The sequence below is a fragment of the Tetrao urogallus genome (genome assembly GCF_951394365.1).
Source record: "Tetrao urogallus genome assembly, chromosome: 1".
Classification (NCBI taxonomy): Eukaryota; Metazoa; Chordata; class Aves; order Galliformes; family Phasianidae; genus Tetrao; species Tetrao urogallus.
The window spans coordinates 11147541-11160932 of NC_136813.1; the positions used below are offsets into that span (position 1 = coordinate 11147541).

Sequence of the window (13392 nt, forward strand, 5' to 3'; positions counted from 1 at the left end):
CTACATATTAAAAACTGGATCCTTCCATGATCATGATCCCAGGCAACATGGGTATCCCAGCTTGAACAGGAAGGTTGAATCAGGTGGATCCAGAGGCGGTCCCTTCCCATCTAAACCATCCAGTGATTGTATGACTCAATCAGTATTTGAAGCAACAACTGCAGAGTCACAAAATGACTGAACAGATGAACTGCATTTCAGGTTTGGAAGCAGTGCAGTCACCATTAGCTGTAAACCTCTGATGGATATCACTGTGTTTGGCATATTTTACATCCACTATGAGGATAATCGAAAGTTATTCTTCATTAACAAAGTAACCCAGCCCAATGGTAGTAGACTTTTCCTGTTTTCTATACAATTCTGACTGAGTTAATCTTCAGACAGGTTTAAAACCAGCATTTCATCTCGTTCAACATAAAACACATCATGTGAATATTCCACCTGGGAGGTGAAACTCAACAAAACAGTTCACTGCCACTGTGCACCTTTTGGTAACAACATGGGAAGGAAACAAAATAAAACCAAACATACTTACAAGATTATTTGAAACTGGGAAAGCATATTTCATTAGGTTCTCAAATATGGATCGTCTAGTTCTCCCTTCAGGCTTATGAGCAAATCTTAAGTTTCTAATGTCCTAACAAAAAAAAGGAAATCAAACTGTAGGTTTTAAACCATTTTAACATCCAACAGAACTCCAAAAGTCAGCATTCAAAACAAAAGTCACATCATGATGTTCTATCATGATGTTCTTTACAGTACTGATTTAGTATTGCACGTTGATCAGTGTCATACAGCAGCTCTGGATTTGGCTTGATGACCTGTTGTAGCCTTCACAAAGCCTGCCATAAGCACAAGGGAGTAAAGGGAGTGCATGGGCAGTACCTTGCCTCCAAATGAAGCTCCCTACCTGCTAAAAGTCTAGGGGAGAGACCTATGGACGACTATCTCAGATTGACAGGACTTTGCGAGACAGCTCCTGCTGGGCTCCCAAGCTGAGCTGTGCTAGAACACTACTGGAAGGGACAGTCTCACAGAGCATCTCCATAGAGCTACTGCACGTTGGAAGCTGAAGCCCAGCTAGCTACTTTGATAGTGCAAAGTAACAAATGCCAGCTCCCTTTAAAACCTGCAACTCAGAGCACTCAGAAGGCTGAGTGACACTGAGAACTCCTCCACTTTGCACGGCAGCAGTTTCCACAACGAGGGGTAACCCAGGACATCTTTTCTGTACTCATCTACAAAATTAAATTCAGGAACTAAATAAAGCATCTCTATACTGCCATCATTTTCCACTCAGGTCTACAAACTCAAACATTTGTAGTAAACAGTTTAACAGCCACCAGCAGGAAGTGAACCATCAAGGTCAAGTACATGAAGATGGAACAGTAAGTCAGAGAATTAGGAAAATGGCAAAGACTGTCTAACAAGACTGAGATGAAGTGACAGGTCTCACACAAAATTTCATAATGCATAAGCTCTATGCGTACTAAACTGCTGTGCATTCCCTGGGCCAAGTGGGCTGCAATATATGTGTATGTTGTGTAGTACCAAGAAATCTATCTTTTAGTCTGTGCCTGAGTTTCCCATCCAGGGAAATAATACAGTTCCTTCTAAACCTGCCTGTGTAAGCAAGTTTGCATATGGGTAACACGGCTGAGGACAAAGAATCCAAAGCAGAACAGGGAACAAATTGGCCTGCCAGCACAGGCACCCCCATGGTAGCCTTGGAGGATTACGACTACAGTAGGCTGAGGAAGCAGCTGGGTGATTGGGTACAGGCTATATCAACTGTTTGTGACTCAGCGTGCCCACAGCCTGAGAGTCTGCTTAGCTTCCTGGTGCCTCAAAATCACAGCAGTGCCCAGCACTGCTTGGGACTCATCTTCATGCATCCATCTGCTCTCAAGCAGAAAGTAACATCCTAAGACCTTCGAGGTTCAGAATCTAGCTCTCCCCAAGCTGCCATTGAAAAAAGCAAAGGGGTTGTGCCTTGGTGAACAGAGGAGGTATGGATTTTAGGACAACAGATGTTGCCTTTATCTGCTTTGGGGTCTACAATAAGTAAACACTAGGAGGTGAACTAATTATTTCCACTACAGTTTGCATTTTCAATGACTCCAACAGCTCCTGAGAGGCACACTTTAAAAATTTACTACCTTGAAAGAAATGCAAGAGTAGCCTCAAGGGGAGCTGAAGGTTACTCTCCAGTTCCTCACCACAAAGCACAGCAGCAGCTGGACACAAAGTAATGACCTTGAGAGAATCATGAACCCCTTTTTTACTCTTGAAGTGCAATTGCATTGAAGGCATCCCATACTGCACAATGAGTAGAGTCTTCTTGGGATGTCCTGGTAAGCAATGTGAAAGACTTGAGGATTGCACTACTGTGATACAGACTTAGGTTTCCGCTATGAAAAGATGCTACCTAGCACAAAGCCTTAAAAAAGGTTTGGATCTCATCTCTAATGAGTGGAGCTAGAGAGTCCTGGAAGTGACTTTCAAAATCAGATATTTTTGAAGTGCATGAAATAATACTGACAGGTTTTCCAGAACTTCTTAAAATATTATAGAGAAAATCTTTTAAAATACATTTTCCCTTTCTCTCACTGTAAAACATAAATGTTTACCTTGCACACAATCTCCAGTCCATAGGAATTCTCACCACGACTGGAAGCACCTCCTATTTTCTCCACTCTGTTGATAACACCTAAAGATGCATCTAGGACAAAAGGAGGGTCCTGTAGACAGTTGAAATTTGTGAGTTTAAAAAGGGGAGGGGGGAAAATCCCAGCTCCTGTTCCCTTATGCCTATATTCCCAAACATACAGCTATCATTCACACACAACTACACTAAAAACCACAAACCAAAACACACCTAAGTCCTCAAGTCTGAACAGCCCACAGAAGCAGATGGTTACAAAGGCTTACCCGTTCCATGCTTTTAAAGTACAGTCTATAATTGGTAACAGTAAGGGTTCCTCTGATGGCTCCAGTGAAGGGGCAGATGTAAGTAACATCTTTAGCTTTAAAAAAAAAAAAAAGAAAGAAAGAAAAGGAAGAAAAGGAAGAAAAGGAAGAAAAGGAAGAAAAGGAAGAAAAGGAAGAAAAGGAAGAAAAGGAAGAAAAGGAAGAAAAGGAAGAAAAGGAAGAAAAGGAAGAAAAGGAAGAAAAGGAAGAAAAGGAAGAAAAGGAAGAAAAGGAAGAAAAGGAAGAAAAGGAAGAAAAGGAAGAAAAGGAAGAAAAGGAAGAAAAGAAAGAAAAGGAAGAAAAGAAAGAAAAGAAAGAAGAGAAAGAAGAGAAAGAAGAGAAAGAGAAGAAAGAGAAGAAAGAGAAGAAAGAGAAGAAAGAAAAGAAAGAAAAGGTGAATTTCATGGTTAATTTATGAGAGTAAAATTCACAAACATACTCAGGGTGTTCTCTCCAGAGCATGAAATGAAAACAAGCTTAATCGGGTGTGCTAGCCTAGAACTAACATGCAAGTTTCAGTTCTGTCAAGAAGATAAAAGTTTGGGCATAAATCAAAGTAAAGGCAAGTACAATACCTGGAATCTCACATTTGCACAGAACACAATTAAAAAGTCAGTATTTGATGCCAACTATTTACTCTTCCTGTCTCATCAGCAGTAACAGTACCAGAGAACGCCGTGTGTGAGAAGAGACAATTCCTGCCTAACTGCATAATATCTGAAACTGACAAATATCTGCACAAAAAAAAATGATTGCCAGCAAGCTGTTTTGTGCCATTGAGACCAAGAGAAGTCAGTTCTCCTGCAGATGGCTTTTAGGATGCTTAGGTCCTCCTTCACACCCTTACACACAGAGTCAGACCCAACATGCAGTCCCTGCTAATGGCCCTGACTGAAGCCAGCAGAGCTGCAGTGACTTCCAGCAGCCAAAAATCCATATAGCACCCAATTGCCAGTGATGTTAAACCTTAACCCAACGATCAAATTACTCTGCAACAATTCAATTATTTCTGAACCTGAGTGACGGTGACTCAAACCAGTCCCCTTCGTAAAAGGCCTCAAACGTTTCTCGCTTGCGCCGGCAAAAGGAAAGAGGTGCTGCTGGTTTTCCACAGCAAACACCTCCTCTAACTGCCCTTCTGTTTTATATCAATTAAAAAAGCCAACATTCAAGTTGTTCCCCCCTACCAACACCCATCAGTGACCTGTCACACCTTCTGTCACTGAACAGTGGGCTGGCTGTGCTGTGGCGATGCTATTACCAACTGGTAGCAATATTCCTCAAACACAGACATCCTTTCAGAAGGAGACCCACAGACTACAGCTGCCAGATCCATGAAATTTGGAAAAGAAAACAAAACCCCCAGCCCATCTTAATAACCTTAGGCTTACAAACCCTAAGGGATCCATTTTGCAAGGACTGCAAGAAGGCAGTAAGAAAGCTCACCTCCCAGTCAGGTGACAGCCACCATGCAAACCAGTGGGAGGCAGCTGAAGTGTCACAGGGACCCAAATTTCATCCACCCTTATCCCATAGGTTTCAGTCTGGAAGGAGGGAGGGACACTGCCTTACTCTACGGCACTCATCTCGTCCTCACATCAGCTCTGCTTCTATAAAGGCATTGTTGACTCTCTAGATTCAGATATGGAGAGGAATCCTTAAAAATCAACAGTGGGCAGGCAGCCAGACCCAGCTCTGGTTGCCTTCAGAGCCTCAGCTAGAAAGTTCCAGGGAACAGGGAAGAGGAATGGCAAGTCTGAAGCAAAATAAGGAGCAGAGAATTTCTGGTTTAAAATATATATGCTAGCAACCTTACTATTCATTTGTATAAAATGAAATGCCTCTATTGTAAGGGCTATTAAACACAAAATGCTTCAGCTCTAATTAAACCAATGTTTGTTTCATTACTGATGATTATTAATCACTTCTATCCAAAGAGTGCATCGACAAGAGCTTAAAAGCAGACTCATGAAACTCATAATAAGGGTGAGAGCACCCTGCCCGGCTGCTCCATTATAGTTCTCATTATTGAAAAAGCAGTTTCTATATATTCTAAACAAATAAAAAATAAAAACTACTAGTAAGAGGAGTGTGCACACACACCTGAAAAAGAACAGAAATTCCCAGAAAAGGGAAAAGGTGCTAGAAAAATGTTTCCCAGGTAAGGAATCTTCGGCATTATCTCAAACACTAGTCTTGCCAACTTAAAAGCCACACCACCTCTCACATTTACATTAGCTTGGTTTCCTAAGGAATCACAGAATCACAGAATGGCCAGGGCTGGGAGGGACCTCAAGGATCATGAATCTCCAACCCCCCTGCCACAGGCAGGGCCACCAACCTCCCCATTTAATAGCAGACCAGACTGCCCAGGGTCCCATCCAACCTGGCCTTGAACACCTCCAGGGATGGACGGGGCATCCGCAGCCCCTCTGGGCAGCCTGTTCCAGCACCTCACCACTCTCATAGTAAAGAACTTCCCCCTGACATCCAATCTAAATCTTCCCTCCCTCAACTTAAAACCATTTCCCCTTGTCCTGCAGTTATCTACCCTTTCAAAGACTTGATTCCCTTCCTGTTTGTAAACTCCCTTTAGGTGCTAAAAGGCTGCAATTAGGTCAGCCCTCAGCCTTAATCAATTCCACTTACATTGCACATGTACACACACACACATATATATATAATGTCCAGTTGTTTGACCTTAGTCCTCATATGTTTCTATGATTTCCACAAATGTGTAACTGATAAACAGGGTCCTTCAAGGCATTAAATTCCTCCACTGTTTGTGCAAACGTGGATACCAGGTACGAAAGAGGTTGTACTAGAGCTGCTACCAAGGGAAGGTCTAATACGCTCAGTCTCACTCTGCACTCTGAAACCCACCTGGGCCTTACAGACTCACGTGACTGCTTGGTTATTTGCCAACAGATAAAACACTTTTAATGCTGATCTCCAGGAACCCTCCAAAATACAGTCTTGCTGAAACAACCTGCGGGGTCTCAAAACATCAGCAATTTGCTACTGTTGGTCATTGACCAACAAAGTATTTTGCTCTATGGATATTCTATTTGGTCAAGCAAACAGTAAGAAATGTATTCTTTGCTTACCCATGTCTTTAATGGTTTCTCCTGGCAGCAAAGGTGGCTCTTCCATTTCTGCCAATTTATTAGTCTCTCGTAGGACCTACACAAAAGCAGCAGAAAAATAAATGGATAATATTTTCATTAAATGAGAAGTCTACCCCTATCTCCAACAAGCCAACGACATAAAGAACAATAAATATTCAAAGATCCTGAGGCACCGTCTCAGCCTCTGAAAGGTCAACACAAAGCACATGAGACCACGGCTCAGTCCTGCAACCTCTGAGCATGCCACTGGGCCATGCAGAAGTGTTGAGGTGAAGATGCCTGAAGGAGAAGCAGCTCGAGCAGGCTGTGCCCCAGCAGCACACGTACCAGGCGGCTCCTTTGCACACTCCAATCTTCTCCTCAACTTATATATAATTACAAGCCAAACTCTCTGCCCACAGTTACACATAACCAAAGGGGTAGGTTAGAATGAGCAACTACTACCACAGTGCTATCAACTATGAAGTAGAGCAATTGCTTGCTTACACTAAGGAAAGTGATAAAAGATGTCTTATCATATCAATATCCTCAGTGAGGGTCCAACAATGGCAGAGATACACATTTGGCTCAGTGGCAATAATCTCTTTAAAATGTCACATTTTTATATAGGAGGTATAGACTAGCTTTTTTCTGCTGTCTGCTGAACAACTCCTTCTCCACCTTCCCTTGGGATGAAACTTACTTTGCACAGATGTAACAGTATTTACACAAGGGCTTTCACTGGAACAGCACAGTGCAAGGAGGTGGATATTTTCAGAAAGCACATCTATAACTATAGAAGCACAACAAATCCAACAACTCCAGGTGCAAAGTCTTGCACCTGGGTCAAAGCAATATCTACTACCAGTATAAGCTGGATGAAGAAAGGATTGAGCACAGCCTTACCAAAAAAGAGTTGGGGGTATTCGTAGACGGCAAGCTGGACATGAGCCAGCACGGTGCCCTCACAGTCCAGAATGTCAACCCTGCCCTGGGCTCCATCAAAAGCAAACACAGCCAGCAGGGCACGGGAGGTGATCCTGCCCCTCTACTCTGCACTGGTGCAGCATCACCTGGAGCACTGCATCCAGATGGGGAGTCCTCAGTACAGCAGAGACATGGAGCTATTGGAGCACGTCCAGAGGAAGGCCATAAAAATGCTCCAAGGGATAGAACACGTCTCCTATGAGGACAGGCTGAGAGAGCTGGGGCTGTTCAGCCTGGAGAAGAGAAGGTTTCAAGATGACCTGAGAGTGGCCTTTCAGTATCTAAAGGGAAGCTACAGGGGGCAGACTCTTTAGCAAGGTCTGTTGTGACAGAACAAGGGGAAATGGTTTCAAGCTTCAAGAGGGTAGATTCATGTTACATATAAGGAAAAAGTATTTTACAGGGAAGGTGGTGAGGTACTGGAAAACATTGCCCAGGTGATGGATACCCCACCCCTTGAGACTTTCAAGGCGAGGCTGGATCAGGCCCCGGGCAACCTGAACTACATGTGGATGTCCCTGTTCTCAGCACGGGAATTGGACTAGATAATTAAAAGGTCCCTTCCAACTCTAAGGATTCTAGGATTTTAACGTGATGCCTAAACTTCCTCCTTACAGCAGGCAGTGCACAGGAGGAGCAGGTATAAGCAACTAAGATTAAGGCTAAGTCTACATGGCCAAATGCAGATGGATCTGTATTATAATGCCTATGCCCTGAACTGGCTAAATTACCACAATCAGCAGCACCTGACTGCTCAGTCCAATAGCACAGAGAAGAACAGGTAAGTCAGTCCAGACTCTGCCTCGTGCTGTAGCAATCACAAGACTCTGGGTTTTATGTCAGATCCTTCCTAGTGGAGACAGGCAGAGAGTGCTTATGTCTGTGCTTATGTCTGCTCACAAAAATGTGCAGACTTGGCCAAAATGCTTTCTTTATCTTAATGTGAGGAAGGAAAATGAATTGGCTTAATTTAATATCAGGAAATCCCTGCAAAGAAAATTGAAAGATATGGCCTAAAGTGGTCCTTACAGCCTGACACATGTGTGGTCAACTTTTATGTAGGATCAAGCCAAAGGGAGATCCTCAGGGATGAAAAATTCTCTCAACTACACAGAGAAATGAAAACAAAAACTGAAGGAATCCCATGCCACAATAAAAGCACGTTCCAGCATTTTCACACAACAGATTGATGTACAGATGAAAAGACTGCTAAGATCAAAGCCTTCTTGAGAACAAGATGTACATTTCAAAAAATGCATTCAAATGACTAAAACTTACAATAATAAAAAAGAAAAAGCAAGTGTGGTCCTAACTTCCTAATAGGAACCTCCCAAATGGGGAAATAAAGGAATGTACCAACCTGGAGCAGCTCTTACCTGGGAAGCAGCCAGTGCAGCCAGGACCGATGTGAATGGGGTCGATGAAGGGAGGTCAGCACTGACAGTGAGGAACTTGCAAGAGAGCTTCTCCCCCATATCAGCAATACCACTAAAAGCAAGGCTTCACCAGTACAACTAGCAGAAATCTATGCTAGGGACTTCTTGTCAGCACAGCTGTGCTGGCCAAAGATCACACACCCATCAAAACCCTGATTGAAGGCCTCCTCAGCAAAAGCCTGTGATGTAGACCCAGCCTCAACTCCTCCGTGTCAATTTTTGCGCTTGAATAACAACCTTGAAATTAGCAGGATAACATCTGGATTTTGCCAAATGAGATGGAGGCTTCTAGCTAATTAGTCCTTAAGTGGTGGTCGTCTTTTGCTGCCTTTTATCTTGGAAGGACATAAGTGAAAAATACACTCTGTGTTCAGGACAGGATACACAACTTCTTCTGGAAGGTCTGTATCCAAACGGGCAGCAGCTGCTCTTGGAACGCTGGGGCCGGCAGCTGGACTCACTGCTCTCCTGCAGATGTCGGCAGGAGCACATCCAGCAGTAAACGTTTGGACAACTGGGTTGTATCTTAAGCCAAAATAAATATGAGGTAAGGTATACATAAAGTGTTCAGCAGGACAAAGAGCTGCTGTGGTCATTAGGTGGGCAGTGCTCAGGTGGGCTTTAAACACTGCACTGAAAGCAGGAGACAGACGGATGAAGAGGAAAGCAGGAGGCAAGACTAAGATCTCCCTGTCCACACCATTCTGTGAAAGCTGAAAGCTGTTTTTGGTTTTAAAACTGGCTCTTCTAAGTGTTATAAAATCCAGGTGCTCACTCATACTCTTTGAAAAGTGGAGTACCCAGGGTCAGAAGCAGGGGTTAACAATCCAAATCTGAGTTCAGCTCAACACAGGGCAGTGGACAGATGAGCAGATGACCTCCTGCAAGCATAGCACTTAAAGGAAATAAAAACAAAAGGCAGAAGCCATTGATCCCTCCTCCCCCTCCCTTTTTTTTTTTTTTTGCGTACAATTAAGGACTAAACTGTTACTTTGACCATCTTCTAGCTAACTTCAGCCACATGACCTAACTTGGGTAACCCAGTACAAGCTGTCTTCCTGATGACTGGAGTCAGTGCTTACACATCACCTATGTATAACATTACCCTTCCCAAGAGGCTGTGACAGACAGGGTCAGAAAGCCCAGCCCAAGTGCTTCTCCAGTGTGCTGGTCCTTACACTATCTGCCTAGCTCTAGACCTTGAATGAGCCTCCTAGATGGAATGTGAACACTTGAAACCCATCCTGGCAGAAACCCAGAAATGAACAGTATGCATTTTGCTGAAATCCACCTCCATCAGTGTCTCCTTAAAATTGATTTGGGGATATGCAACCCATGTGCAGCTGACAATGCATGCAGCGGGCACAGGAGGAGACATCTGGGGCAGTGCTAAAGGTCAGTGTGTTACAGGAGAAAAGAAAAGTGAGTGGATAAGGAAAGACAAGTTTTGGAAACAGAGCTAGGGGAGAGACTGGGAGGGGACAATGAAGTGGTCGTGTGCCGCTCTGGGAGTACACCAGCTTTTTACAAGAACCTTCTGCCCTTTACATGATTAAGGAGATGATGTGAAAGCCTCCACATCTTGATTTCCTACCCCCAACAATGGTTCATCAAACATCCAGGAAAATCTTTTTATGCACTTAAGCCTATTTTCAAGACTCTGAAAATAAGAGTTTTGGACCTTAAAGAAAATATAAATTTAACCCTCTGCACATTCTTGCAAAACAGAACTAAGGGCCACAATAAGGCAATGAAGCAGACAGGAGAGCTCAAAGACACAGCTGCAGCAGCCCGGCTGCAGAAGTACCAAGGGTCCGAGGCCAGAGAGGCAAGCTGGCTACCGATGCAACTGAGGCATTTAGACATATCTGTAATTGAAATGTATCACTTCTTTGAGACTCAGATTTTTAAAGCATTAAGAGTAACAAAAACAAAGAGTGCTTTGAGATCTACAATGGAGACTGTGGCAGAGCTGGGCAGAATCAGTGCTACTTAGGAACAGGCGCGCTTTGTCATGAAGCCACACGCTGACTCTATCTGTCATAAGGTTCTGTAGGGAAGCTGCGTTAGCAGGACTAGATGATCTCCACAAGTCGCTTCCAATCCCTATGATTGTGTAAGAAACAAATACAAGCACTGAAAATCTGTAGACTAGCTTGCACTGCCTTTGAGCTTAACAATCTGCTCAGTATCTTTTCCCCACAAAAATGTTATGCTTGGAAACTGTCTCTGGCAGAAAGAAATATTAATTACACACCAGAACAACCTTTATTTTTGTCTTCTATTGAGTAGCATACTCTACCCATCAGCAGCTCTCCAGGATAGCGAGCACGCACCTCAGCACCTAAGCAATTCCTGCCACAGCTCAGGGAGGGTGTGAGGACTTCATGCCACCACCTACCTGTGTTCTCCGTTCAAGCAGCGACTTGGCAGAACAAACCCACACCTGCTACATTTAACAACTGCTTCTCGAACTCCAGGATCCATCTTGTGTTAGCTCATTCCACGTGCCCACAGCTGAAGGTGCAGAACTCCTTTACACCCTCGCACTTACAGTGCCCAAAGCAAGAAAAACCTTAATTGCCAATACAATCTCCAGATCTCACCAACAAAGTGATCCCCTCTTTTCCTGACATGGACAGAGTCAGGGGAAGAGCTTGAGATCATGCTAACGAGTTCCTTGCCTCATCACTCATCTCTTTGTACTGTGATTCAGTTCTGCCAAGCCTCCCTAGCTGTGTGATTGCACTGCCTCCGAACACAGCAGCCAGCACACTACTCCAAAAAAATCCCTTTCCTGATTCATGCTCCTGCATAATTCAAGCATGCAGTTAATCAGCCAGCCCAGGAGGTATTGAGGTAATCTTGTACCATAAATCCAACCACAAGGTCTCAAAGGTCTGAGCACCACTGGACACTGTTCCAGGACATGATACCTGAGAGAGTGTTCCTAACTCCGTATTGAGGGTTTTCTTTTAGCTGTGAACAAAACAACTGATAAGTTTTCCTCTTGCACTTCCTGCAGGCTTCTACCTACCAGCTGAGCTGCATATCCAGGATCACAACAGACATCCTGCTCCGGCTAACACTGAGCCAGGATTACCTCCTACCAGCAAACCTGCCAGCACTGTGGCTCATGTAATTGCTCTCATACCTAGCTCAGTCAAGATGTCTGGGTTAGACTGATGGTTTCTTCAGCGCTTATTTTTCTGTAACTTAGGCTGCTTTGACAGGACTGGCTTGGGGTGTGACTACACAAGCAATCAGAAAAGCCTAAGGACAGGGTGGGGGACGGAGCGCAGCTAGGCCTTGACAGGGCCTCGAGCAGCCTGACCTCATAGAAGGCATCCCTGCCCGTGGCACGGGGCTGGGCAAGGCAAGGTCCCTTCCAACCCAAATCTTCCTATGATGCAGCAGCTTTAGCCTGGACACTAACACCTGCAGCTTCCACGTAGCAGACCACAAGTCTCAGGACACAGAGATGCTAAGAGAGCATCTGCGGCCTCTCCCAATCATTTTTTATTTATTCCCTTCTACTTTCTCCTGAGGGCGAGTTCTGAAACCCAAACACAGACACAAAAGGAAGTTTTTGGCTTTATGCAGTGTTAGAGGAGACTACAGGTTAGTGTCACCAAATGGCTGTTTTGGCCCAATTCTGCATAGATTCTTCTATTCTGAAACAACCAGAATTAACAGAAATAATCTGTTCTAGACAAAATTAAAATGTAGTCTTTCATGACTTTTTTTTCCCTGAGTTAATTTCTCCTTGGCAACCTCCCACACACGCCAAATGATTTTGCACATTTTGAACAGGTTTGTGATGCACAAAGCCACGGCGCTGGTGCGACACTGCTGACACTGTGACCACTTTGCTCCTGCATTACCGCCTTCCCCTAAACACGTCTGCTCTGCCTATTCAAAAGCCAAGCTTGGAGCTGCTCCTGTTCCAACAACATACAGTTCTGTGCTGTTTCCTATAACAGGAAACGGATCTCTTAACTGATCCCTTGACATAAACATATATAACCTGTACATAGAGACAAACATTACACATACACTCATAAAAAGATGCCTTTGCATCTGCAGCCCTCAAACTCACAGGTTTGGCATGTTCGTCTTGTGACTGCACACTGGTCAGCAGCAACAGGCAGGATATAACCAGCTGGGACAGGAATTTATGTTTGAGCAAAAGAATACACACAGAAGTAGTAGATTTAAAAAATAAGTAGTTTTCAAATTATCAGTGAGCATCATAGATTAGAAATTTAATAGCCAAGTGAAAAGTTTTATCTCCTACATGAATACATTTGTCTGATATTTCAAATTTTAATGGACTGCCTGAGAATAGTTATCAAATCTAACCCTTCCTTTTAGTTTGTTGTTGGTTTTTTAAACACTTTTCTTTCTAGGGCTGCCACATGAGTAAGTGCCCTTCTGAATCAGCAGTCTCACAATTCTACAGGTAAAATGGCCGGCAATCTGCAGGAATATCTATTTCATCTACACCCACAGATCTGTGTCTCAGTTAGTCACTACAGCACTCTGTACAGCCAGTAGAAAAAAAAGACGACCTAGGAGGTTATCTTCAGGGTGACTGCCTTTCTTCCCAGTAATGGCAGAGCATGAGGGTAAATAAATCTAACACAGACATCTGCACCTTGTAGGGAAAACCCAACTCTGGTGTCCCACTGTGCCAAGTGCAGCAGTGCCCAACCTGGATACCCCAGTATGACGGAGTAGTCAAACTACCTTCTTGAGAGAAGTCCAAACTTACTGTGTGCAGAGAAGCAGCAAGAGGTGAGCCTACTCAGATCCAAAATTGCATGAATGTCAGTAAAACAGGCATGACTCCAAAGCTCATAGGACCCAGCTTATTGGCTGAGTTACCAGAA

General features: G+C 43.9%; 1 protein-coding gene across 1 annotated transcript in view; it reads right to left on the reverse strand.

The window, feature by feature from the left end:
• The window catches only part of MTMR2 (myotubularin related protein 2), a gene marked incomplete at both ends in the record, with an annotated part of 61833 nt that overhangs the window by 16096 nt on the left and 32345 nt on the right, over positions 1–13392 (reverse strand). Inside the window, 4 exons of the mRNA XM_079539326.1 lie at positions 536–637; positions 2631–2741; positions 2932–3026; positions 6078–6153. Of these exons, the coding sequence (XP_079395452.1) occupies positions 536–637; positions 2631–2741; positions 2932–3026; positions 6078–6153 (384 nt within the window). The remainder of the gene's footprint in view (positions 1–535; positions 638–2630; positions 2742–2931; positions 3027–6077; positions 6154–13392) is intronic.